Source organism: Solanum verrucosum, unplaced genomic scaffold (assembly GCF_900185275.1).
Source record: "Solanum verrucosum unplaced genomic scaffold, falcon-dt-bn FXZP01001088.1, whole genome shotgun sequence".
Lineage (NCBI taxonomy): Eukaryota > Viridiplantae > Streptophyta > Magnoliopsida > Solanales > Solanaceae > Solanum > Solanum verrucosum.
This window is the reverse complement of record NW_026019802.1, coordinates 161,093-184,642: the sequence shown is the minus strand read 5'-3', so window position 1 is coordinate 184,642 and position 23,550 is coordinate 161,093. Positions and strand designations below refer to the sequence as shown.

General features: G+C 38.7%; 2 protein-coding genes across 2 annotated transcripts; one reads left to right on the top strand and one right to left on the bottom strand.

Moving 5' to 3' along the window:
* Positions 1-5,160: 5,160 nt before the first annotated feature.
* LOC125813105 (uncharacterized) lies at positions 5,161-6,171 on the bottom strand. The gene is made up of 3 exons (XM_049492618.1): positions 5,799-6,171; positions 5,728-5,738; positions 5,161-5,643 (listed from the first exon to the last, which is right to left on the bottom strand). Exons 1-3 carry the CDS (start codon positions 6,169-6,171, stop codon positions 5,161-5,163), a joined length of 867 nt encoding a protein of 288 aa, XP_049348575.1.
* Positions 6,172-13,005: 6,834 nt separating this feature from the next.
* LOC125813019 (uncharacterized) lies at positions 13,006-13,869 on the top strand. Its single transcript, XM_049492546.1, has 3 exons — positions 13,006-13,512; positions 13,625-13,754; positions 13,862-13,869. The coding sequence occupies exons 1-3, from the start codon at positions 13,006-13,008 to the stop codon at positions 13,867-13,869; spliced, it is 645 nt and encodes a 214-aa protein (XP_049348503.1).
* The last annotated feature ends 9,681 nt before the right edge of the window (positions 13,870-23,550 follow it).

The following is a 23,550-nucleotide window of genomic DNA, read 5'->3' as shown; positions in this document are numbered from 1 at the left end:
ACAAATGCTGAGGAACCCAAACTAAAAAAATTAAAAATTTAACTAAAAACTACCACTAGATTCGATAAAGCAGTAAACAACTCTTTACAACAAAGACATATTACCCCACCCCACACTTTAAAAATAAGCACTGTCCACAGTGCACAATTAAAGCAAAGTATAGAGTTAGGAATACTCCCTCAGGCCTTTAGGCCTCGTCGTCACTGTCATCGAGCATCATTAAGGCATTCGCTTTATCAGCGGCATCAGCAACCTCCTCCTCATCATCCATAGCCTCGTCAGCAGTGGGCTCATCATCATCCAAAGGCTTTAAAAAGGCAGAACCAGTCTTGCACAAAAAAGCTGCGCGCTCAGACAAAGGATATCATTCTGCCATTGTTTCCATCTCAGCATCTGTAACCGGACGCCCTCCTATACCGAACATTCTTGCCATGACACTGGCATCACGGGCTTGCCTTTCTTGAGCAGACAAGACAGGTCCATGTGACAGATCTAGTGCCTTAGTTCAGGTCACATCTACTAACTTACCCATCAGATCCGGGTGATAAGCAACAGTCATGTCCATTGTTTCCTTTTCAATACCCTCATCCATCAGAAAACGGGTGATCAACCCCCCGTAACAGAATCTCCACCTTAAATTGTTCCTAAATTTCATCATATTTTGCCTCAGGATTGCCCCAACATTAATGGACATTCCTTTCATTAGCATATAGACTAACACCACCCTATCCCGTGTCACCTCAGTCAAATTTTTGGTAGGCAACAACACGCTACATACTATCTTCAGCCACACCCTAGCAACCTGATTAAAGTTAGCAAAATGGAGGGTATTATGCCTCCTAGTATCCTTACTCCTCTCCCACCTAGCAGTCGAATCAACCCCACACAAGGTATGTCGGATATCCCTATAAGAAGGTGTATCTGTCAAGCTATTAAACTTATCAGGGTCACAATTCGGGGTTCCTAACAACTAATTCAGAATTTGGGCAGAAAACTTGACATCTTTTCCCCTAACAAGCACTGTTTTATATTTTGTTTCAGTTAGCCAATTAGTATAAAATTCTGTCACTAACGTCAAATTGCGATCTCCCAGATTTTCAAAGATGAACCGCAAACCCAACTCATTAACAGTCTGATATATATCAGGAAATTGTGACTTTAACCGTACCTCATTCACAAATTCGTCGCCCATATACTTCGCCTCTTGTTGACATGCAAACCATTCCCAACCATACCTTTGCAAAGCCTTTTTGCCAAATTTTTGGACCGGTTCACATCCGCTAGAGGACCCGGAGGCTTCCCCTTTTCTACTCCGCTTTGAACCCGCCATATTTTTGGATTTTGGAGCCATCTCAATCTGTTAAGAAAAGAAACTAAAGAAACCAAAAAAATAGAGAAATTAGGGGAGGAGTCGGGTAGGGCAGTGAGTTGAATGGAGAAAAAGAAAAAAATGGTGGGGGAATGATGGTTTAGAAGGGGAAGGGAAGTGAGGAAGTTGGAGAGTAAGTAGTGGAGAAGTGGGGAAGAGGAGAGTTCATAGGTGGTGGAGGGAAAAATAAGAGTTTGTTGGTGTTGTAATGGAGGAAGGAGAAGAGTTAGGGAAGAAAAATAGAGAAAGGTTTGAAGGATTTGAGGAGGTGGATCGGTTAGGATTTAAGGAAAGAATGTAGGATTTAGGGGTTTTAACGGGAGTGGGTCGGGGGTGAACCGGGTCAAAACCCGGTTAAAATTTTTTTTCTGGGCAGTGGGGCGATGGGAGAGGCGAAGCGTCTCTCAGTGTGCTTGAGAAGCGTCTCTCAGTGTGCTTGAGAAGCCGCTCTGACGTGCGGCGCGCCAGCAGTGTGCTTGGCTCCAATTTTTTATATAATTTTTTTTTTACTATTACAGACTAAGTTACAAAGAATGAAAAATACCATTGAACTAAAACTAAGAACTAAAAGAACTTCCTAGATTTTACGAATTAAGACTATGCTAAAAATCAAAAATTCCAAACACGAACTCCCTATCTATTACACATTGTTCATGGGTTGCCTCCCATGTAGCGCTTGATTTAACGTCGTGGCACGACGCGACTTGGATCATTCATCATTTAGCTCAAGAACCTCCCCATCACGATTCGAATCTTCACCAAAATAGTGCTTCACTCTTTTCCCATTGACCAAGAACGTAGGACCTGTCTCACCTTGAATTTCAACTGCCCCATGTTGTGTCATCCTAATCACTTTAAACGGGCCATTCCACTTTTACCCGAGTTTCCCTAGGAACAACCTTAGTCTAGAGTTAAAGAGTAATACCTTGTCTCCCGGATTGAAAGTACGGGCCACTATGTGCTTGTCATGCCACCTCTTCGTTTTTTCTTTGTATAGTTTGGCATTCTCATACGTGTGGAGCCTAAACTCCTTAAGTTCATATAGTTGGTTGACTCTCCTTTTACTGGCTAACTCGGGGTCCAAGTTTAACTTCTTAATTGCCCAATAAGTTTGATGCTCTAATTCCGCCAGAAGGTGACATGCTTTTCCAAATACTATGTGATAGGGATAAATCACTATGGGTGTCTTGTACGCAGTTCGATATGCCCACAACGTATCATCCAACTTTTCAGCCCAATCTTTCCTCTGCTCATTCACCGTTTTCTGCAAAATTTGCTTTACCTCTCTATTCGACACCTCCACTTGGCCACTTGTTTGAGGATGGTAAGTTGTCACAACCTTATGACGAATACCATACTTAGCAAGAAGGTTCTTAGAAAGATGGTTAACTAAATGCTTACCTCCATCACTTATGATTGCCCTTGGCGTGCCAAAACGAGTGAAGATGTGCTTCTTGATGAACTTTATCACCACCCTTAAGTCATTGGAAGGAAGAGCGACCGCCTCAACCCATTTGCTAACATAATCCATAGCCACAAGAATATATTGGTTTCCACTTAATGGTGGGAAGGGACCCATAAAGTCAATACCCCACACATCAAAAATTTCCACCTCCAAAATGTTGTTTAGTGGCATCTCATGTCATCTTGAAATAGTACCCAACCTTTGGCATCTATCACAACCTTTCACAAAAGCAACAAAATCTTTAAATAGCGAGGACCAAAAGAAACCAGAATGTAGTACCTTATGAGCAGTGCGTTCTCCTCCATGATGACCTCCATATGGGCTAGCATGACAACTTTCCAGCACTTTGTGAACCTCATACTCAGGGATGCACCTTCTCCCTGCCCGTTGTTTGAACAAGAATGGTTCATCCCAAATGTAGAAATTGGCATCATGGTTAAGCTTTTTCTTTTGTTGGGTGGTAGCATACGGAGGATAATCACCACTTACTATCAAATTCACTATGTCTGCATACCATGGCACTTGAGAGATATCCAATGCCATTAATTGATCATCCGGAAACTCTTCCCGGATTTGCTCACCTTCATTCACATGTGAAAAATCTTCCAACCTAGATAAGTGATATGCTATTTGATTCTCCGTACCCTTCCTATCCTTGATTTCGAGGTTGAATTCTTGGAGAAGCAATATCCACCGAATCAGCCTTAGTTTAGCATCCTTCTTGTTGAATAGGTACCTAGTAGCTGCATGGTCTGTAAAAACAATCACTTTAGTACCTACCAAATACGATCTGAATTTGTCGAAGGCAAACACTAGGCCCAACATCTCCTTCTCAGTCACTGTGTAATTCGCTAGAGTAGAATCAAGGGTCTTGCTTGCATAATAGATTGAGTGGAACACTTTATTCTTTCTCTGTCCTAATACTACACCCACTGCTACATCGCTTGCCTCACACATAAGTTCAAATGGTAATTCCCAATTAGGGGCAATTAAGATGGGAGCCTCAATTAAGTTCCTCTTCAGCATCTCAAAAGCTTTCGAACACATCTCATCGAAGTCAAACTTCACCTCCTTCTCCAACAGACTGCACATAGGTCTTGCAATCTTGGAAAAATCCTTGATGAATCGCCTGTAAAAACCTGCATGACCAAGAAAACTACGCACACCTTTTACAAAAATGGGAGGGGGCAATTTTTCAATAACTTCTACCTTAGCCTTATCAACCTCCAAACCAGATTTAGACACCTTTTGTCCAACACTATCCCCTTTCTTACCAAAAAAGACACTTTTCCCAGTTTAGAACTAAGTTAGTGTCTTCACATCTAGCAAGTACTTTATCAAGATTCTGGAGACATACATCAAAAGACTTCCCAAAGACAGAGAAATCATCCATGAACACCTCTACAAAGTCTTCCACCATATCATGAAAAATGTCCATCATACACCTTTGAAAAGTCACCGGTGCATTGCAATGTCCGAATGTCATGCGTTTGAAAGCATATATACCATACAGACAAGTGAATGTGGTCTTTTCCTGATCCTCGGGTGCAATCAAGATCTGGTTGTAACTTGAATAGCCATCTAAGAAACAATAGTACTCCTGGCCTGCTAACCTGTTAAGCATTTGATCAATAAAGGGAATGGGTAGTGATCTTTCGAGTAGCATCATTAAGTTTTCGGTAATCCATACAAATTTGCCACCCTGTCACTGTTCTAGTAGGAATTAGCTCATTCTTTTCGTTTCTTACCACAGTCATACCTCCCTTCTTGGGAAGACATTGCACCGGACTTACCCAGTTACTATCAGAGATTGGGTAAACAGCCCCAACATCTAACCACTTGATCACTTCCTTTCGTACCACTTCATTCATCAATGGATTTAGACGACGTTGATGTTGTGTACTTGGTTTGTGATCATCTTCCATGTAAATTCTGTGCATACATAATGCCGGACTAATCCCATGAATATCAACCATTTGTTATCCAATTGCTTTCTTCTTCCGCTTCAAGATTCTCAATGTTGCCTCAACTTGTAATTCAGACAATTCTGCAGAAAGTGTAACAGGCAGAGTTTCATTAGTACCCAAATAAGCATACCTTAGGTGGGCTTGCAAGGCTTTTAGCTCTAACTTAGGAGCCTCTTCAATTGATGGTATTGGAGGGGGCCCTAACTCACGATCTAAAGACTCCACTTATGTCCTACGAGTTTCTACTACTGCTAGATTTAAGCATGATTCAGTCACTTGAGCTTCTGCATCTCCCTCGAACTGTTGATCCACTAACTCTCTTTCTAAGGGGTCTTCGGGCAAAACTAACTGTGGCTCTACTATGCGATCAACCACATAATAGCAGAGAACTCTTCATAAATAGAAGGTAATTTTAAAGCTCGGTAAACATCAAATACCTCTACCTTATCATGTGCCCTCATGGTTAGTTGACCAGCTGCTACATCAATCAACGCCCTACCCGTAGCCAAGTAAGGTCGTCCCAAGATAAATGGGACTTCAGAATCGGGTTCAAAGTCTAAGAACACATAATCCACTGGGAAAATCAATGAACCTACTTGCACTAACACATCTTCTACCACCCCCTCTGGCTTAGCAGTGGATCTATCGGCAAGTTGGAGAATGACAGTGGTTCGTTTTGGATTACCTAACCCAAGATTTTGGTACACAGATAGAGGCATTAAATTTATACTTGCCCCCAAATCACACAACCCCCGGGCATGACCACTTTGCCCAATTGTAATCTGCACAGTGAAACTACCCGGATCTTTTAACTTTTTGGGCAATCTTTTTGGATCCTTGAGCTGCACTCCTTAGTAAGTGCTACAGTTTCATATTCAGTGAGTCTCCTCTTGCTGGCCACAATGTCCTTCACGTATTTAGCATACTTCGGGATACCCTGCAAAATGTCAACCAAAGGTAGATTAATGTGAACTTGTTTAAGGAGAGAGAAACTTACCAAAGCATTTATCTTCATTATGCTTTTTCAGCCTCTGTGGAAATGGAGGTGGTAATTTCTTTTGAGGAACAGGTGCCTCAATATTGGAGCTTTTCACTACCTCTTCCACTTTCTTTTCTTTGTTTGATACATCAATGTCTCTCTTCTTTGGAGCTAGTTCCTCTAATTGCAGCCCACTTCGAGTACTTACCGCATGTAATTGCTTTGAATTGGACTCAATATCACTGGGCAACCCACCTTGGGGACGCAAGTTCAAAGAATTTTCCACTTGCGCAACTTGTTTCTCTAAACTCATTTGGGACATCTGGAAGTTTCTAATGTTCTCATCCTGCTTATCTATTCTAGCATTTAATTTGGTCCATATTTCAGTCATGAGCTTTTGTAGTAGCTCTTTTTGTGCTCTAGAATTTCAGCCTTAGTTATGATTGTAGTATTATTGCCCAGTCCCTTGAGAACGGTATTGGTTAATCCGTTGCACCTAATTTTGGTTTTGGTTCCCATCCCATGAGAAGTTAGGATGGTTTTTCCAACTAGGGTTGTAAGTGTTACCATAATTTTGTTGCACTCCACCTCTTTGCGCATTACCCACATAGTTTACAGAATCCGGGTTTGCCTCACATTGTTCGGTTTCATGAGTTCCACTGCCACATACCTCACACCAATTTGCTGCCTGTTGTAATACATTTACCAGAGCCTGATTTAGAGCTATTTATTTAAATTGCAATGTAATGTTATGTTGTATTGCATCTAATTTAGCATTAATGGCAGTAGCTTGGTCTACATCTAAGATCCCTGCAGCCTTTTGGGTTGGATATCTGGACATTTCTCCCTCATATCCTTGGTTCCCTTCAGAAAGTTTATCGATTAAGGCGAAGAACTCTTCTCTTGTTATGGCTAAGGCCTGTTCACATGCTGCACTATTAAGAAGAGAACAAGCGTTATAGTCTAAGCCTTCAAAGAAAGTGTGACAAAGTACCTCATTGGTTTGCATGTGATGTGGGCAAGCATTCAATATTTGTTTGAAACGCGCCCATGCTTGGTACATGTCCTCCCTTTGCTTTTGAACAAAGTTTATTATCTCTCCTCTCAACTTCGCGATTTTCTTGGATGGAAAAAATCGACTCAAGAACTTCTTTGCTAAATCATCCCAAGAAGTGATGGAGTTTGGTGGCTCAGAATCTAACCAACATCTTACAGCTCTTAACAATGAGTATGGGAACAAAGTCAACCTTACATAGTTTGATGATACTCCAATTGGGATGTATGTATTGGTGATGTCTATGAAAGTTCTAAGATGGACTTGAGGATCCTCATAGGGGAGACCAGTGAATTTCCCATTAGTATGGAGGATATGTACCATGTTTTGCGTTAGTTCAAATTCTCCCCCCCTCGGTGGAGGTTTCCTAATACTAGATGCCATGTTGGCTGTGAGAGGGACTGCCTCATCACGGACTGGTCTTGCGGGTACGATTGGCAGTGCTCCTTGGTTATTTGGGTTTCTTTGGTTATTCACGTTTTTTGGGTTTTTTAAGTTGTCTTGATTATCATCCTCAACATTTTCTAGAAGACCTAACCCCAATTCTCCTCGTCCTTGATTCATCTTTCTGCGCTGTCGTAGAACTCATTCAGTTTCATTGTATGCTTCGACAAGTTCTCCTTTTCTAGCCAGACCTGAAAGTCAAGTGCCTGCAATAAACAAGCTAAGATCAAGTAATTAATATCTAAATATTTTAAGCGTAGACTTAAAAAGATTGAGTATAAATCAATTTTGAAGTCCCCGGCAGCGGCGCTAAAAACTTGTTGCTCCCCAATATACACGCAAGTGTACGTGGTCGCGCAAGTAATATAGATTCTTTAAGAAATGAGTTATTGTTCCCAAGGGACCTATGATCAACTTAAATTCACTTAGTTCTACAACTAAAAGTAACCAAGTAACCTTTTTAAGAGTTGATGATTTAGTTAATTACCTACTAATAATTATGCTCTAAATAAAAGTAACCTATAGTGAACAACTTTGTTAATATGTTTCAAGCAAGTTTAAAACATTTCCAGGGCTGCAACTAACATTGAATATCATGCATCATATCATCGACTTAGAATTCACTTCAGTTTTAAAATTACTGGTTTATAGGGTTGATAGTATGGTCTGAGTGGTTCGCCTCTCGCCGCCTACCCTAGTTAGACATCTAACTACATCGTTGAGCAGGGATAAATAAACTAACTGGCGAGCATTAATATTTCATCATATTTCGTAACCAAGCAAGGTGTTCGTCTAGGCGTCACTCCTAAACACTAATCACCTCAATATAATGGGTGGACCGAGCTCTCTATATTCTCTGGTCTATCTAATCCCTCCTCATTCGATTTTAAGATTAGACACTAGATTTATTTTATGGTGTGCAAGCATAAATAGTAAAACAAGAAGATATAAGTAATTTAGATTGACAACCGAAAATCAATTCATAAAGCCTCAAACATTCAACACATTATCCATAGCTACAACCCCAGAAATAGGGTGTTTAGCTACTCATGCTACTAAAAAACAAGAAAATATAATGGTTCATGCAATTTCCGGAAAATAGAAGAGTTGAAGGATTAAAACCTATTACAAACTTGAATTCTTGCCCTTGCACACTAAATCAAAAGTTGAACCCTTATTATGGAACCCTAAGGATCTATTTATACTAGTAGGAAAAGTTGGGAACCAATCCTACCCAAATTAGGAATCCTATTTAATGTTAAAAATTTGGAAAAGTCGGAGAACAGGTGGCGTGTCGCGCCCCTTATCGCGCCTCAAGGTTTCTTCACTCGTTTAGCTCCTGGCGTGCCACGCCAAGCAAAGCGCCTGGGCAGCGCCTCTGAGGTTTCCCTTCTGGCTAATCTCAGTACATCTCAACAGGCTCTCTAAAGTACCTCTAGTGGCGCGCTGCGCCAACCAGGGCGCCAGTCATTGGTGATTTTTTTTGCCCTAGCCATTTTCCTGCATCTTTTTGCTCCTTTTTCCATCTTCCCAATTCATATTCCATCAAGATTTCCTGAAACAACTAATCACATGTGTAAGTATGCAATCATCACAAGTTAAACTAGAATTCAAGCTAATAAATCAAGATCGTCATCAAACATCATCACTTCGTGGGCCAATTTTGACTACTTAGGTATATAAATATGCCTAAGATCAAGCTACTTTGCCAATCCTCTTGGATATTCGATAAGGTTCAATATACCAGGGATTAAGTTTCCCATTCTTACCGAACCTCCTAACACCCTTCATGAGTGAAACTTTTAGATATACCCAATCATCTACTTCGAACTCCAACACCTTTCTCCTGACATCAGTGTAGGATTTCTAACGACTCTGTGCCATTTTAAACCGCTCTTGAATCGCTTTCACCTTCTCCATAGCTTGATGGACTAAATCTGGTCCTATTAACCGTTCTTCACCAACTTCAAACCATCCAATAAGAGATCTACATCTTCTCCCATAAAGCGCTTCATATGGAGTCATCTGGATACTAGAGTGGTAACTATTGTTGTATTCAAATTCAATAAGGGGTAGGTGATCACCCCAATTACCTTTGAAATCGACCACACAGGCCCTCAACATATCTTTTAATGTCTGAATAGTGCGCTCTACTTGCCCATCTATCTGAGGATGAAAAGCAGTACTTAATTTCACCTTTGAACCCAAACCTTTCTGAAAAGATTTCCAGAATTGTGCACTAAATTGTGCACCTCTATCTGAAATAATGGAGACTGGGACTCCATGAAGTCTTACCAACTCCTGAATATATAACCTGGCGTAATCCTCTGTTGAATGACTAGTCTTTATCGGCAAAAAGTGGGTTGGTTTTATCATTCTGTCGTCAATAACCCAAATAGAATCATGCTGCCTGCGAGACCTTGGTAAACCTGTGATGAAGTCCATATTAATCATCTCCCACTTCCATTCCGAAAGTTCTATTTTGTGCTCTACTTTAACTTGTTGGCAATTTGGGCACTTAGCAACAAATTTTGCCATGCCCTTCTTCATACTATTCCACCAATACACGTCTTTCAAATCACGATACATCTTTGTGGTAGCCGGCTGAATGGAAAATGTCTGTAACATCTCACAATTTGAAATAACTAGGAAGAAGCTAATAATTGGAAATATGCATTTATGGAAAGAATGAAAATCTGGAAAAAATAAAATTTGTTTAAGTTAGGAAAAGTTGAGTTTTGGTCAACTTCAAACGGCCACAACTCATAGCTCAGGATGAGTTAGGTGTACTTCTAGATATGGTTTGAAATCTCTTGGAATGCTCTTTCCAACGCTGCCAATTTTGCGCGATTTCGAGTTCGTATGAGTTAGTTATATTCTTTGGAAGTTGGGTTGTGCGATAAAGGAAAGTCTAATGCGAATTTTTGAAGAGTAGATTAGTCTTTTCCTTATCAAATTAATGTAATTCATTTGAGTGAATTCATTAAGGGTCAAATAAGAATGAGATCAGTTTAGTCAATTGGAAATTCACGCTAGGGCTGGGAGAAAAGAGAAAACATGAGAAAGAAGAAGAAAAGTTCAGATTTTGCTAAGATCGTGCGATTTGGTGGTGGATTTTGCCAAGGAATTAATCTTACAAGGTATGTGGGTCTTACACATCGTTGGGTTCATTCACCCACGTGCCAAACATGTTTAGTTCAGCGAAATTCATCATAAAAGAGTTTGGAAGTTGATGTTCTTGACATGTATTCTAGAATTTTAATGTTGATCTTGAATTAGGATGAAATGAGGAGTTTCTGAGATCTTTGAGTCGAATTACAGAGTTGTTTTGAGTTAGGTTCTTGAATCCATATGCTAGGTATCGAAATCTAAAATGAATTTGAGATCAATAGTCTAGTTTAGGCGAATTGGGGCCATAAAACGGAGAAGGAAAAAGTCGGCGGTGATCTGGCACGCAAGTCCGCGTTGCGCACTTGCTCTTCTAGTGACCAAAAAGTTTCTCTGCATCGCGGTTAAGACGCGGACTCCTCTGTCTCAAAATTTAATTTCACGAGTAATTATTTAAAACACCTCCGCGTCGCGGACTTGTTCCAAGACGGTGATTTCGTGACCTTTCTCATGTTTAGCTTTTTAAGATCATTCCTAAACATCATGTGATCCTTCCTATCACAAATCAAAATCCTTTAATCCATAATTCAATTCAAGGACCAGGTAAGAGTCAAGTCAAGACTAGTTAAGATCAAAGTCTAGAGAAGTTCTTACAGTTTTCCAAACGTCTTTCGCAAACGTTTTAACTTTGTTTTAAGACTTAAGTTTTGAGTTTAGTAAAGAGTAAAGCTTGAAGTTCATTTCTTCAAACGTATATGGGGACTATATATTCCCAAAGGGTTTAAAATATTTCCATATTTAAACAAGAAAGGCAACCTCGATTTCCAAAGGGCCTTCGGGCTAGTTTTAAGAAAAGAGAAATCGCTTCTAAATGAAGCAAGAGGGGAGACTTTGATTTCCAAGATAGCCTTTAAGCTAAGTTTTTGAGCACTAATCTCAAATCACAGAAGAAGTATGCTTTTAAACATAAAGAGCTAGTATCATATTTTGAGAGTAGTATTGAGCACCGATATGGGAGAGCGTTCAGAGAACCCATAGCTCCCATAAACCATGTAGCCATCATGGGTAGAAAATGGTCATACTTTTTAGAGGAACCCTTTTCGCATTGACTAGCGGATCCACGTAGTAGTTCAGGTCGTATACCTGTGGCAAGGTATAAGATGCGCTGGCAGCTTGAGGAAGATCGATGTATCATCACTATAGCTCTTAAGTGATGGTTGTCGAATAGAGAAACTCCCACACAAGTTATTTGTATTTTTACATACATTTCAGAGTTTTAGTGTATCTTTCCATATGCCCAGAGTAGACAAACAACTTTTTTTTATATTGCACTTGTTTTAAAACATCTTTATATTGAAATGAGTTCAGTTATGTTGAGTTGAGTTGAGCCAGGTAAGTTCTTCAGTTTCCTTTCAGTTTCTTTTCAAGCTTAAGTTGTGTTTAGCATTCCAACTCACATACTCATACATTCAATGTATTGATGCCAGTTGTCCTGCATCTTATTATGATGAAGACACAGGTAACTAGGATCAGCATCCAATGCATCGTTTATCCAGTGAGCACTCCAAAGTCAGTTGGTGAGCCTCTTTGCGTTCCGGAGGAGTCATTTTATTACTTTTAATTATTTTATCAGTTCATTAGGATGTTGTAGGGATTGTCACAACATCCATATCAGTTGTTTTTAGAGGCTTCATAGATAGTCAGTCAGTTAGTAGTTCAATTGTCTTTATATTATCATTCAGATGTAGTTTACAAACTTCAGTTGCCGTTTTGGCGAAGTTTATATCTCTTTATAGCTATGTTTTGAGATTATCTTGTTAAGTTAAGTCTTTCGCTGAGTAGGTAAGCCAGGCCAAGGATTTGCTTAGGGCCAGTATTGGTTCTTGAGTGCCGGCCACGTCCAGGGTGTAGGCTCGGGGGGTGACAAACTTGGTATCAGAGCACGTTCAAGAGTCCTAGGGAGTCTATGATGTCGTGTCTGTAGAGTTGTAGGTATCGATGTGAAGCGCGCCTCATCTATAATTAGAAGGCTACAACATTTAGGAAAATATCTCACTTCTTTCACACTCTTTTCGTGCATTAGAGTTGATCTCTAAAAAGTTCCTTCTAATTTGTGCTTGTGCATGTTTTTAGATAATCATACCACCACGAAGAGCAGTCAAAGGTTGTCCAGCTAGCAGAAATGTTGAGGAACAAGAGTTATCTATAGCACCTGAAGTGCAACATCAAGGAGAAGTTACCAATGCTGAATTCAGGGAAGTAATCAGGATGCTAAGTCAGGCTGTGACTAACCAGGTTGGGCAGCAAAGAGGAGTTGGATAGAATGAGGCTGATACTTCAAGGATTCGTGAGTTCTTGAGGATGAATCGTCCAAGTTTAACTGGTTCAAGCACTTCTGAGGATCCGTAGAACTTTGATGATGAATTGAAGAATGTATTTGAGGTTATGCATGTTGCTGATGTTGAGCAAGTTGAACTAGCTGCATACCAACTGAAGAATGTTGCTAGGACTTGGTTTGACCAGTGGAAAGGGGGTAGAGATGAGAAGGCACCACCTGCGAGTTGGGCCTGTTTTGAGGAGACTTTCTTGGGGCGTTTCTTTCCTCGAGAACTAAAAACAATGGCCAAGGTACGTGAGTTTCTCACACTTAAGCAGAATTCTCTAAGCGTTCATGAATATGGGTTGAAATTCACCCAATTGTCCCGTTATGCTCCAGAAATGGCTGCGGACATGACGAGTAGAATGAGCTTGTTTGTTGCTGGGTTGGCTCGTCTGTTGAGTAAAAAAGGTAGGGCCGCAATGCTAATTGGGGAAATGGATATATCGCGGTTAATGGTGTATGTGCACCAGGTTGAGGAAGAGAAGTTAAGGGATAGAGAAGAATTTAAGAACAAGAGAGCCAAGACAGGAAATGAGTTTGGGCAGCAAAAGAGTAGTACCAACCGGTCATCTTTCCAACAGAAACAAAATGGACTACTCCATCATCTTCTAGTGCACGCGCACCTAAGAACAAATGTGAGTACAATAGTCAGAATTTCAGAGCTAAACAAGCTTATTCTCCGGGTAGTGTGGCACAACGGGGTAGTAAGCTTCCTGCATGCGCCAAGTGTGGTAGGAAACACTCAGGTAATTGTTGTGAGGGCTCCACTTGTTGTTTCAAGTGTGGTCAAATTGGGCATTTCATGCGAGAGTGTCCTAAGAACATGCAAGGAAATGGTAATGGGGCAACAAAGCCCAGTCTTCTTCAGATGCTCTACTAGACAGAGCTGCACCTAGAGGGGCTACTTTTGTTACTGGCGGAGGAACAAACTGCTTATATGTTATCAACAGTCACCAAGAGCAAGAGTATTCGCCAGATGTTGTCACTGGTATGATCCAAGTCTTTGACTTTACTGTTAATGCTTTGCTAGACCCAAGTGCGAGTTTATCTTTTGTAACTCCTTACGTTGCTATGAATTTTGATGTTATTCCTAAGCAACGTAGTGAACCATTCAGTGTTTCTACACCTGTTAGTGAGTCTATTCTAGCAGAGAGGGTCTACTATGATTGTCCCATTCCCGTCAATCACAAGAGTACCATGGCTGATCTAGTTGAGTTAGACATCGTAGATTTTGATGTCATACTTGGTATGGAGTGACTTCATGCCTGTTATGCCTCAGTTGACTGTAGAACTCGAATTGTCAAGTTTCAGTTTCCAAATGAGCCAGTCTTAGAGTGGAAAAGTAGTTCAACAGTGCCTAAGGGTAATTTAATTTCGTACCTTAAGGAAATGAAGTTAGTTTCCAAGGAATGTGTCTATCACTTAGTCCGAGTTAATGACTCAAGTGTTGAGGTACCTCAAATTTAGTTAGTTTCAGTAGTAAGAGAGTTTCCAGAAGTCTTTCCAGATGATCTTCCTGGAGTGCCTCCTGAGAGAGAGATAGACTTGGCATAGACCTTCTTCCAGATACTCGTCCTATATCTATTCTGCCATATAGAATGACACCATCAGAGTTGAAATAGCTTAAAGAGTAGTTGAAGGATCTTTTAAATAAGTGCTTTATTCGACCAAGTGTCTCACCTTGGGGAGCTCCGGTCTTGTTCGTGAGAAAGAAAGATTGTTCCATTAATATGTGTATAGATTAACGTCAATTGAACAAGGTTACCATCAAGAAAAAAGTATCCTCTTCCAGGGATTGATGATCTTTTCAATCAGCTTCAGGGTGCTTCTTGTTTTTCGAAAATAGACCTCAGATCTGGATACCATTAGTTGAAAGTAAGGGAATTTCATATTTCGAAGAAAGCATTCAGGACCCGTTATGGTCACTATAAGTTTCTGGTCATGTCATTTGGTTTGACCAATGCACTTGCAACATTCATGGACCTTATGAACAAAGTTTTGGAACCTTATTTAGATATGTTTATTATCGTCTTCATTGATGACATACTAATCTATTCAAGGAATGAAGAAGATCATGCTAGTCATCTCATAATAGTTTTTCAGACTTTGAAATATAAGGAGTTATATGTTAAATTCTGAAAATGTGATCTTTGGCTTGAGCCTATGGCGTTCTTAGTCCACATAGTTTCCGGTGATAGAATTAGAGTTGATACCCAAAAGATAGAGGCAGTGCAGAGTTGTCCTAGACCCACATCTCCAACTGATATTAGGAGTTTCTTGGGTTTGGCTGGATAGTATAGAAGGTTCATAGAGGGGTTCTTGTCTATTTCATCCCCTTTGACCAAATTGACTCAGAAGACAATTAAGTTTCAATGGTCTGAAGCTTGTGAGAAAAGCTTTCAGGAATTGAAAAAGAGGTTAACTACTGCCCTAGTATTGACTTTACCAGAAGGTACACAAGGTTTTGTGGTGTATTGTGATGTATCTAGAGTTAGATTGGGTTGTGTGTTAATGTAGAATGTCAATGATATAGCTTATGCCTCTAGACAATTGAAAGTTCATGAGAAGAACTACCCAACCCACGACTTAGAATTGGCTGCTGTAGTATTTTCTTTGAAAATATGGCGCCATTATCTTTATGGTGTTCATGTGGATGTGTTCACCGATCACAAGAGTCTTCAGTATATGTTCACTCAGAAAGAGCTCAATCTCAGACAGAGACGGTGGTTAGAATTACTCAAGGATTATGACATGAGTAATCTTTACCACCTAGGTAAGGCTAATGTTGTTGCTGATGCTTTAAGCAGGTTGTCTATGGTTACCAAAAGATGTGCATAGACTTGCACGCTTGTGAGTCAGACTTATGGATTCTACAAAAGGAGGAGTAGTGGTGATGAATGAGGCTGAATCATCATTAGTGTCAGAACTAAAAGGCAAGCAATACCATGACCCTATTTTGCTTAAATTGAAGGCAAATGTTCATAAGAAAAAAGTATTAGCTTTTGAACAAGGGGGAGATGGCGTACTGAGATATCAAGGTAGATTGTGTGTACCAATGGTGGATGGACTCCAAGAGAGGATAAGGGAGGAGGCTCATAGCTCCAGATATTCCATTCATCCGGGTTCCACAGCGCGATTTGAAAGAGGTGTATTGGTGGAATAGTATGAAGAAGGGCATTACATAATTTGTTGCTAAGTGCCCAAATAGCCAACAAGTTAAAGTAGAGCACCAAAGCCTGGTGGTTTGGCTCATAATATAGAACTTTTGGAATAGAAGTGGGAGATGATTAATATGGACTTCATCATAGGTTTACCAAGGTCTCGCAGTCATCATAATTCTATTTGGGTGATTGTCGACAGAATGACAAAATCAACCCACTTTTTGCCGGTAAAGACTACCCATTAAGCGGAGGATTATGCCATGTTATATATTCAGGAGGTGATAAGGCTTCATGGAGTCCCAGTCTCCATTATTTCAGATAGAGGTGCACAATTTACTGCACAATTCTGGAAATCTTTTCAGAAAGGTTTGGGTTCAAAGGTGAACTTAAGTACTGCTTTTAATCCTCAGACAGATGGGAAAGTAAAGCGCACTATTCAGACATTAGAAGATATGTTGAGGGCCTGTGTGATCGATTTCAAAGGTAATCGGGATGATCACCTAAACCTTATTGAATTTGCATACAATAATAGTTACCACTCTAGCATACAGATAGATCTATCTGAAGCTCTTTATGGGATAAGATGCAGATATCCTATTGGATGGTTTGAAGTTGGTGAAGCAGGGTTGATAGGACAAGATCTAGTTCATCAAGCTATGGAAAAGGTGAAGGTGATTCAAGAGAGGTTGAAAACGGCGCAGAGTCGTCAGAAATCCTACACTGAAGTTAGGAGAAGGGCGTTGGAGTTCGAGGTAGATGATTGGGTATATCTAAAAGTTTCACCCATGAAAGGTGTTATGAGGTTTGGTAAGAAGGGGAAACTTAGTCCCCGGTATATTGGGCCTTATCGAATATCCAAGAGGATTGACAATGTAGCTTATGAGTTGGAGCCTCCACAAGAGTTAGTCACGGTTCATCCGGTATTTCACATCTGCATGTTGAAGAAGTGCATGGGAGATCCTTCATTGATCATACCAACTGAAAATATTGGGATCAAGGACAACTTATCTTATGAGGAGATTCCTGTTCAAATTCTAGATCGCCAAGTTCGCAAGTTGAGAACAAAAGAGGTAGCTTCAGTCAAAGTCCTTTAGAGGAATCAATTTGTGGAGGAAGCTACTTGGGAAGCTGAAGAAGAGATATCCACATATCTTTGAGTCCGGAGAAAATGCAGACCAAGGTACTGATTCTCTTCTTAGTACTCTTTAAATTATGAGTGAGCATATTGCTTGTTGCATTTGCTTGTTGGGTGTTTGAACTTGATATTACACCCTAGCATAGTAAGAGTAATCTCATTCGAGGACGAATTTTCCCAAGGGGAGATATTGTAACATCTCGCAATTTGAAATAACTAGGAAGAAGCTAATAATTGGAAATAGCCATTTCTGAAAAGAATGAAAATCTGGAATTTTTTTTTTGTTTAAGTTAGGAAAAGTTGAGTTTTGGTCAACTTCAAATGACCATAACTCCTAGGTCGAGATGAGTTAGGTGTACTTCTAGATTTAAGAATAGTTTTATTTAGTTGAACATATATTTGAAAACCAAAAGTATTAGTAGGAAAACTATATAAGAAAAGTTTTAGTTAGAGCCATTATTATATTTTGATTCAAATATAAAATAACTACAAAAACTACTTGCATTGACCATTTCATCAACCCTCGTGTCAACTCTACGGTTCAAGACTGATTGCTCTACCTCAATCCAAATAAAGCAATTGTCATACTTATATTTGAACATGAACACAGGGTCTTCCACAAGTTTTTCAATATACGAATTTGACTCGCTAACAATAATTGGAACACATTGAGACTTCAAAATTTTTCTATGTAGACAATGGACTTTAGACAGAAATCTTCGGCTGTGAAGTCAAAATCAGGCTCAATTTCACCTTAAAAAATTGTGAAACAAAATAACTGTCAATTAATATTCACATTAAAATAAACGAATCACAAAACAATGTCTTTTTCAAATATGTATACCTAGCAAATAGTGTCGTACACCTTGTTTCTCAGCGTGTGTGATCTTGTTGGTCACTCTTTCAAGTCCCTTATATACTTGTATTTTGTCCGAGTTGATTATTTCACCTCAAAAATGGGTGGCAAGGTCAACAGAGAAACGAGATTTTCCCGTTCCTGTTGATCCCATTATGAACACCACTTTCTTCTTGTTGAACTTGTTGTTGTTGTTGATGAAAATATTCATTTTAGCTACACATAAAATAAAGTCATAATAATAATTAGTTTAAAATAGTAAATAATCTCATGAAAACCACTCATGCATACACTTATATATTAATTTTTTTTATAAATATAAAGTTAATAAGTAGAAACATTGCTTGAGATGTAATAAACTATGTAAAAGAATATATTTTTCTTGATGGTGGTTATGAAAGAGATTGCATTGAGCATTTAAAGTAAAGTGTATTTGTGGACTTATTAATTGGCATACCATATTCAGAAATACTGATATATTTTTGGATAAGATCAACGACTTTTGAAAAATGTATAGATATGTTAACTGGATTTTGGTAATGACAAGTAAATAATCTTAAGATAAAGTTATCAAATATACATTGTTTGGAGATCGCATATAACTGGGCATTTATAGTAAAAATGTGATTATGAACTTATGAATTGGTATATACCAAATTTAAAAAAATTTCTTATCTTTTAGGATAAGAATAATTCTTGAAAAAAACCTACAGATACGTCACCTTGAATTTGGGTAATTAGGCTTAAATAATTTTAGGATGAAGTTTCTAGATGCACATTGTTATTAGATCACATACAAGATAGACGAAAATATTGATTTTAAAAGGATTGTAAAAAGAACTCAACAATATTTCTGAAGGAATACGTTGAAGTGATAATGCGTCAATTCATACACTATTTAACAACACATCATAAGTGCTAAATCTAATTCAATTAGAAGGGAAGGAACAATTATCGATAACTATTTCAATTACAATTGTTTATATTTACTTGTGCAACATGTAATAATGGATAAATGTTTTATTGAATGAAGCTTCCATCATCGTGATTGAATTAGGTAGAATATATTACCTTAAATGATCCTTACTGAGATTGCATATTTATTATTTCTCTTCTTTGTCTATGTAACAATTTTAAATTTGGAGTTAAGAATTTTATTCTTTCAAATTCTTTAAGGTTAGAATCTTCCCAAACATTTATTGTCATTTATTTTTTCACTCTATTACCTTGATATTTAGAATTTTCACACCTTGAGCCTACACGCTAGGCTGGACTAGCACTCGAAGACCATTACTGGTATCAAGGGAACCCTTGGCCTGGCTTACTAACTTAGCGAAAGACTTAACTTATTACATACACATTTATGAAGTAACTATAATGTTATAATGGAACATTCAACTGGCCATTAATGCAAACTCAAGTCTTTAATATATTAAATGAAAAGTAAAGTCAACTGAATTACCTAACTGACTGTCTGTCTGTCTATGAGGCCTCTAAACAACTGAGATGGATGTCGCGACAATCCCACGACATCCTAATGAAATAATACTAAAACTAAAAGCTATGAAAATGAGTCCTCTGGGATGCAAAGAGTCTCACCAACAGACTCTGATGTAGGCCAGCTGGCATCAGTACATTGAATGTACGAATATGCGAGTTGGAATGCTAAACACAACTTAAGCTTGAAAAGAAACGGAAAGGAAACTGAAGAACTTACCTGGCTCAATTCAACTTAACATAACTGAACTCATTTCAATATGAAGTAGTTTTAAAACAAGTGCAATATAAAGAAAAGTTATTTAAAACATGATGTCAACTCTGGGCGTATCCAAAGATACACTAAAACTCTGAAATGTATGTAAAAATACAAATAACTGTGTATTTAATAATACAAATAACTTCTGTGGGAGTTTCTCTAACTGACAACCATCACTTAAGAGCTATAGTGATGATACAACGATCTTCCTCATGCTGCCAGCGCATCCTATACCTTGCCACATGTATAAGACCTGAACTACTAAGTGGATTTACTAGTCTATACGAAAAGGATTCATCTAAAAAGAATGACCGTTTCTACCCGGGTACATGGTTTATGGGGGCTATGGGTTCTCTGAACGGTCCCCCATATCGGTGCTCAATGCTACTCCAAAAATAAGATACTAGCTCTTTATGTTTAAAAACATACTTCTTCTGTGATTTGAGATTAGTTCTAAAAAACTTAGCTCAAAGGCTATCTTAGAAATCAAATTTTCCCCTCTTGCTTCATTTAGAAAGCGATTACTCTTTTCTGAAAACTAGCCCGAGGGCCCTTTTGAAATCGAGGTTTCCTTTCTTGTTTAAATGTGAAAACATTTTAAACCCTTTGGGAATACATAGTCCCCATATACTTTTGAAGAAATGGACTTTAAACTTTACTCTTTCTTTACTCAACTTTAACTTTAAGTCTTAAACCAAAGTTAAAACATTTGTAAAAGACTTTTGAAAACTTTGAACGACTTCCATTGACTTTGACCTTAACTGCTCTTGACTAGACTTTTAACTGGTCCTTGAATTGAATTATGGATTCAAGGATTTTGATTTGTGATCGATTAGAAAGATCTCATGATGTTTAGGAATGATTTTAGATAGCTAAACATGAGAAAAGACCGAAAATCAATATTTGAGGGCGGGTCCGCGACGTGGAGAAGGTTTTAAAATTTAGTTTCAAAAATGACTTTTGAGGCAAAAGACTCCGTGACGCGAAACGAAAATTCCCAATTCTAGGAACCAGCTCCGTGAAGTGCCACCACTGCTAGATTTCGTTCGACGAAATTTCTTCTTCGTTTTCCAGCCCCAATTCATCCAAATTGGGTTCTTTTTCTTAAATTAGGTTTAGATATAGATACCCAAAAAATGTACCTAAGAACCTAACTAGAAACGACTCTATAAGACGACGTAACGATTTTAGAAAACTTTCCAACTCAGTCAAATTCAAGAACAATATATGAATGCAAGCATAGGTATCAAGATCATCAATATTCAAACTCCTTTAGGACGAATCCAACTGAAATAAATATGCTTGGCACGTGGGAGAATGATCCCAACGTTATGGAAGCCTCACATACCTGGTAGGAATAAACCCTTGGCGAAAATCCCAACTATCTTGATTGATCTTGATGAATCTTGCCCTTTTTCCTTCTTCTTTTCTCTTCTCCTTAGCCCTAGTGTGAAATTCCAAATTCTAAAACTGACTAAAATCTGATTTGACCCATATGCTCCTAAAAACGCATTAAAATAATAGGGCCATGAAAAGACTAAAATACCCTTTAAAAATCTGGATTGGACATTTCCTTAATCCAGTAGCCCTACTTCCAAAGGGCATAACTTACTTATACAAAATCGGCATCGCGCAAACTTGGCGGCGTTGGAAAGATTATTCCAAGAGCTTTCCAACCATATCTAGATATACACCTAACTCATTCTGAGCTAGGAGTTATGGTCCTTTGAAATTGACCAAAAACTCACTTATCATAACTTAAACAATATTCCAGATTTTTGATTCTTTCCAAAAATGACTATTTTCAGTTCTTAGCTTCTTCCTAGCTATTTCTATTTGCGAGATGTTACAATATCTCTACCTTGGGAACATTTTTCCTCGAATGAGATTACTTTTATTAGTCTAAGGGTGGTAACATCAAGTTCAAACACCCAACAAGCAAATGCAAACAAACAACATGCTCACTCATAATTTAAAGAGTACTAAGAAGAGAACTAGTACCTTGGTCTGCATTTTCTCCGAACTTAAAGAGATGTGGATATCTCTTCTTCATGTCCTCTTCAACTTCCCAAGTAGCTTCCTCAACGAATTGATTCCTCCAAAGGACTTTGATTGATGCTACCTCTTTTGTTCTCAACTTGCGAACTTGGCGATCTAGAATCTGAACAGGAATCTCCGAATAAGATAAGCTACCCTTGATCCCAATATTTTCAGTTGGTATGATCAATGAAGGATCACCCATGCATTTCTTCAACATGGAGATGTGAAACACCGGATGAACCGTGGCCAACTCTTGTGGTAGCTCCAACTCATATGCTATGTTCCTCCCAAGATACACGCAAGTGTACGTGGTTGTGCAAGTAATATAGATTCTTTAAGAAACGAGTTATCGTTCCCAAGGGACTTATGATCAACTTATATTCACTTAGTTCTACAACTAAAAGTAACCAAGTAACCTTTTTAAGAGTTGATGATTTAGTTAATTACCTACTAATAATTATGCACTAAATAAAAGTAACCTATAGTGAACAACTTTGTTAATATGTTTCAAGCAAGTTTAAAAACAATTCCAGGGCTGCAGCTTACATTGAATATCATGCATCATATCATCGGCTTAGAATTCAATTCAGTTGTCAAATTACTGGTTTATAGGGTTAATAGTATGGTCCGGGTGGTTCACCTCTCGCCGTCTACCCTAGTTAGCCATCTAACTACATCGTTGAGCGGGGATAAATAAACTAATTGGCGAGCATTTATATTTCATCCTATTTCGTAACCAAGCAAGGTGTTCATCTGGGCGTTACTCCTGAACACTAATCACCTCAATTTAATGGGTGGACCGAGCCCTCTATATTCTCTGGTCTATCTAATCCCCCCTCGTTCGATTTTAAGATTAGACACTAGATTTATTTTATGGTGCGCAAGCATAAAATAGTAAAACAAGAATATAGAAGTAATTTGGATTGACTACCGAAAATCAATTCATAAAGCCTCAAACATTCAACACATAATCCATAGCTACAGCCCCAGAACTAAGGCGTTTAGCCACTTATGATACTAGAAAACAAGAAAATACAATAGTTCATGCAATTTCCAGAAAATAGAAGAGTTAAAGGAGTAAAGCCTATTACAAACTTGAATTCTCCCTTGCACACTAAATCAAAAGTCGAACCCTTATTATGGAACCCTAAGGATCTATTTATACTAGTAGGAAAATTTGGGAACATAATCCAACTCAAATTAGCAATACTATTTAATGTTAAAAACTTGGAAAAGTCGGAGAACAAGTGGCGTGTCGCACCCCTTATCGCGTCTCTAGGTTTCTTCACTCGTTTACCTCCTGGCGCGCCGCGCCAAGCAGAGCGCCTGGGCAGCACCTCTGAGGTTTCCCTTCTAGCATGTCGCGCCTCTCAGTACGTCTCAACAGCTCACTGAAGTACCACTAGTGGTTTTTTTTGCCTTAGCCATTTTCCTGTATCTTCTTGGTCCTTCTTCCATCTTCCCAATTCATATTCCATCAAGATTTCCTGAAACAACTAATCACATGTATAAGTATGCAATCATCACAAGTTCAACTAAAATTCAAGCGAATAACTCAAGATCGTCATCAAACATCATCACTTCGTGGGCCAATTTCAACTACTTAGGTATATAAATATGCCTAAGATCACCACCCCACACTTAGAATTTTGTTTTTCCTCAAACAATCTTTAAACTATCTACTATTTTTCACAAAACTTGGCTTTATCAACCCACCTCAAAACCAACCAAACATATTTAACCATGATCTTGTAATTTACATTGGATGCAACAATTCATAACATTTATACCAAGTACACACAAGCTCAAAGAATGACTCTTTTGTTATTTTTCTGG

Excerpts from the sequence above, each read along its gene's own strand:
- LOC125813105 (XM_049492618.1), bottom strand. The coding sequence starts at position 6,171 with ATGACTGAAATATGGACCAAATTAAATGCTAGAATAGATAAGCAGGAT.
- LOC125813019 (XM_049492546.1), top strand. The coding sequence starts at position 13,006 with ATGGCCAAGGTACGTGAGTTTCTCACACTTAAGCAGAATTCTCTAAGC. Across the intron at positions 13,513-13,624 it reads GTGTGGTAGGAAACACTCAG|TCTTCTTCAGATGCTCTACT; the intron begins GTAATTGTTGTG and ends AACAAAGCCCAG.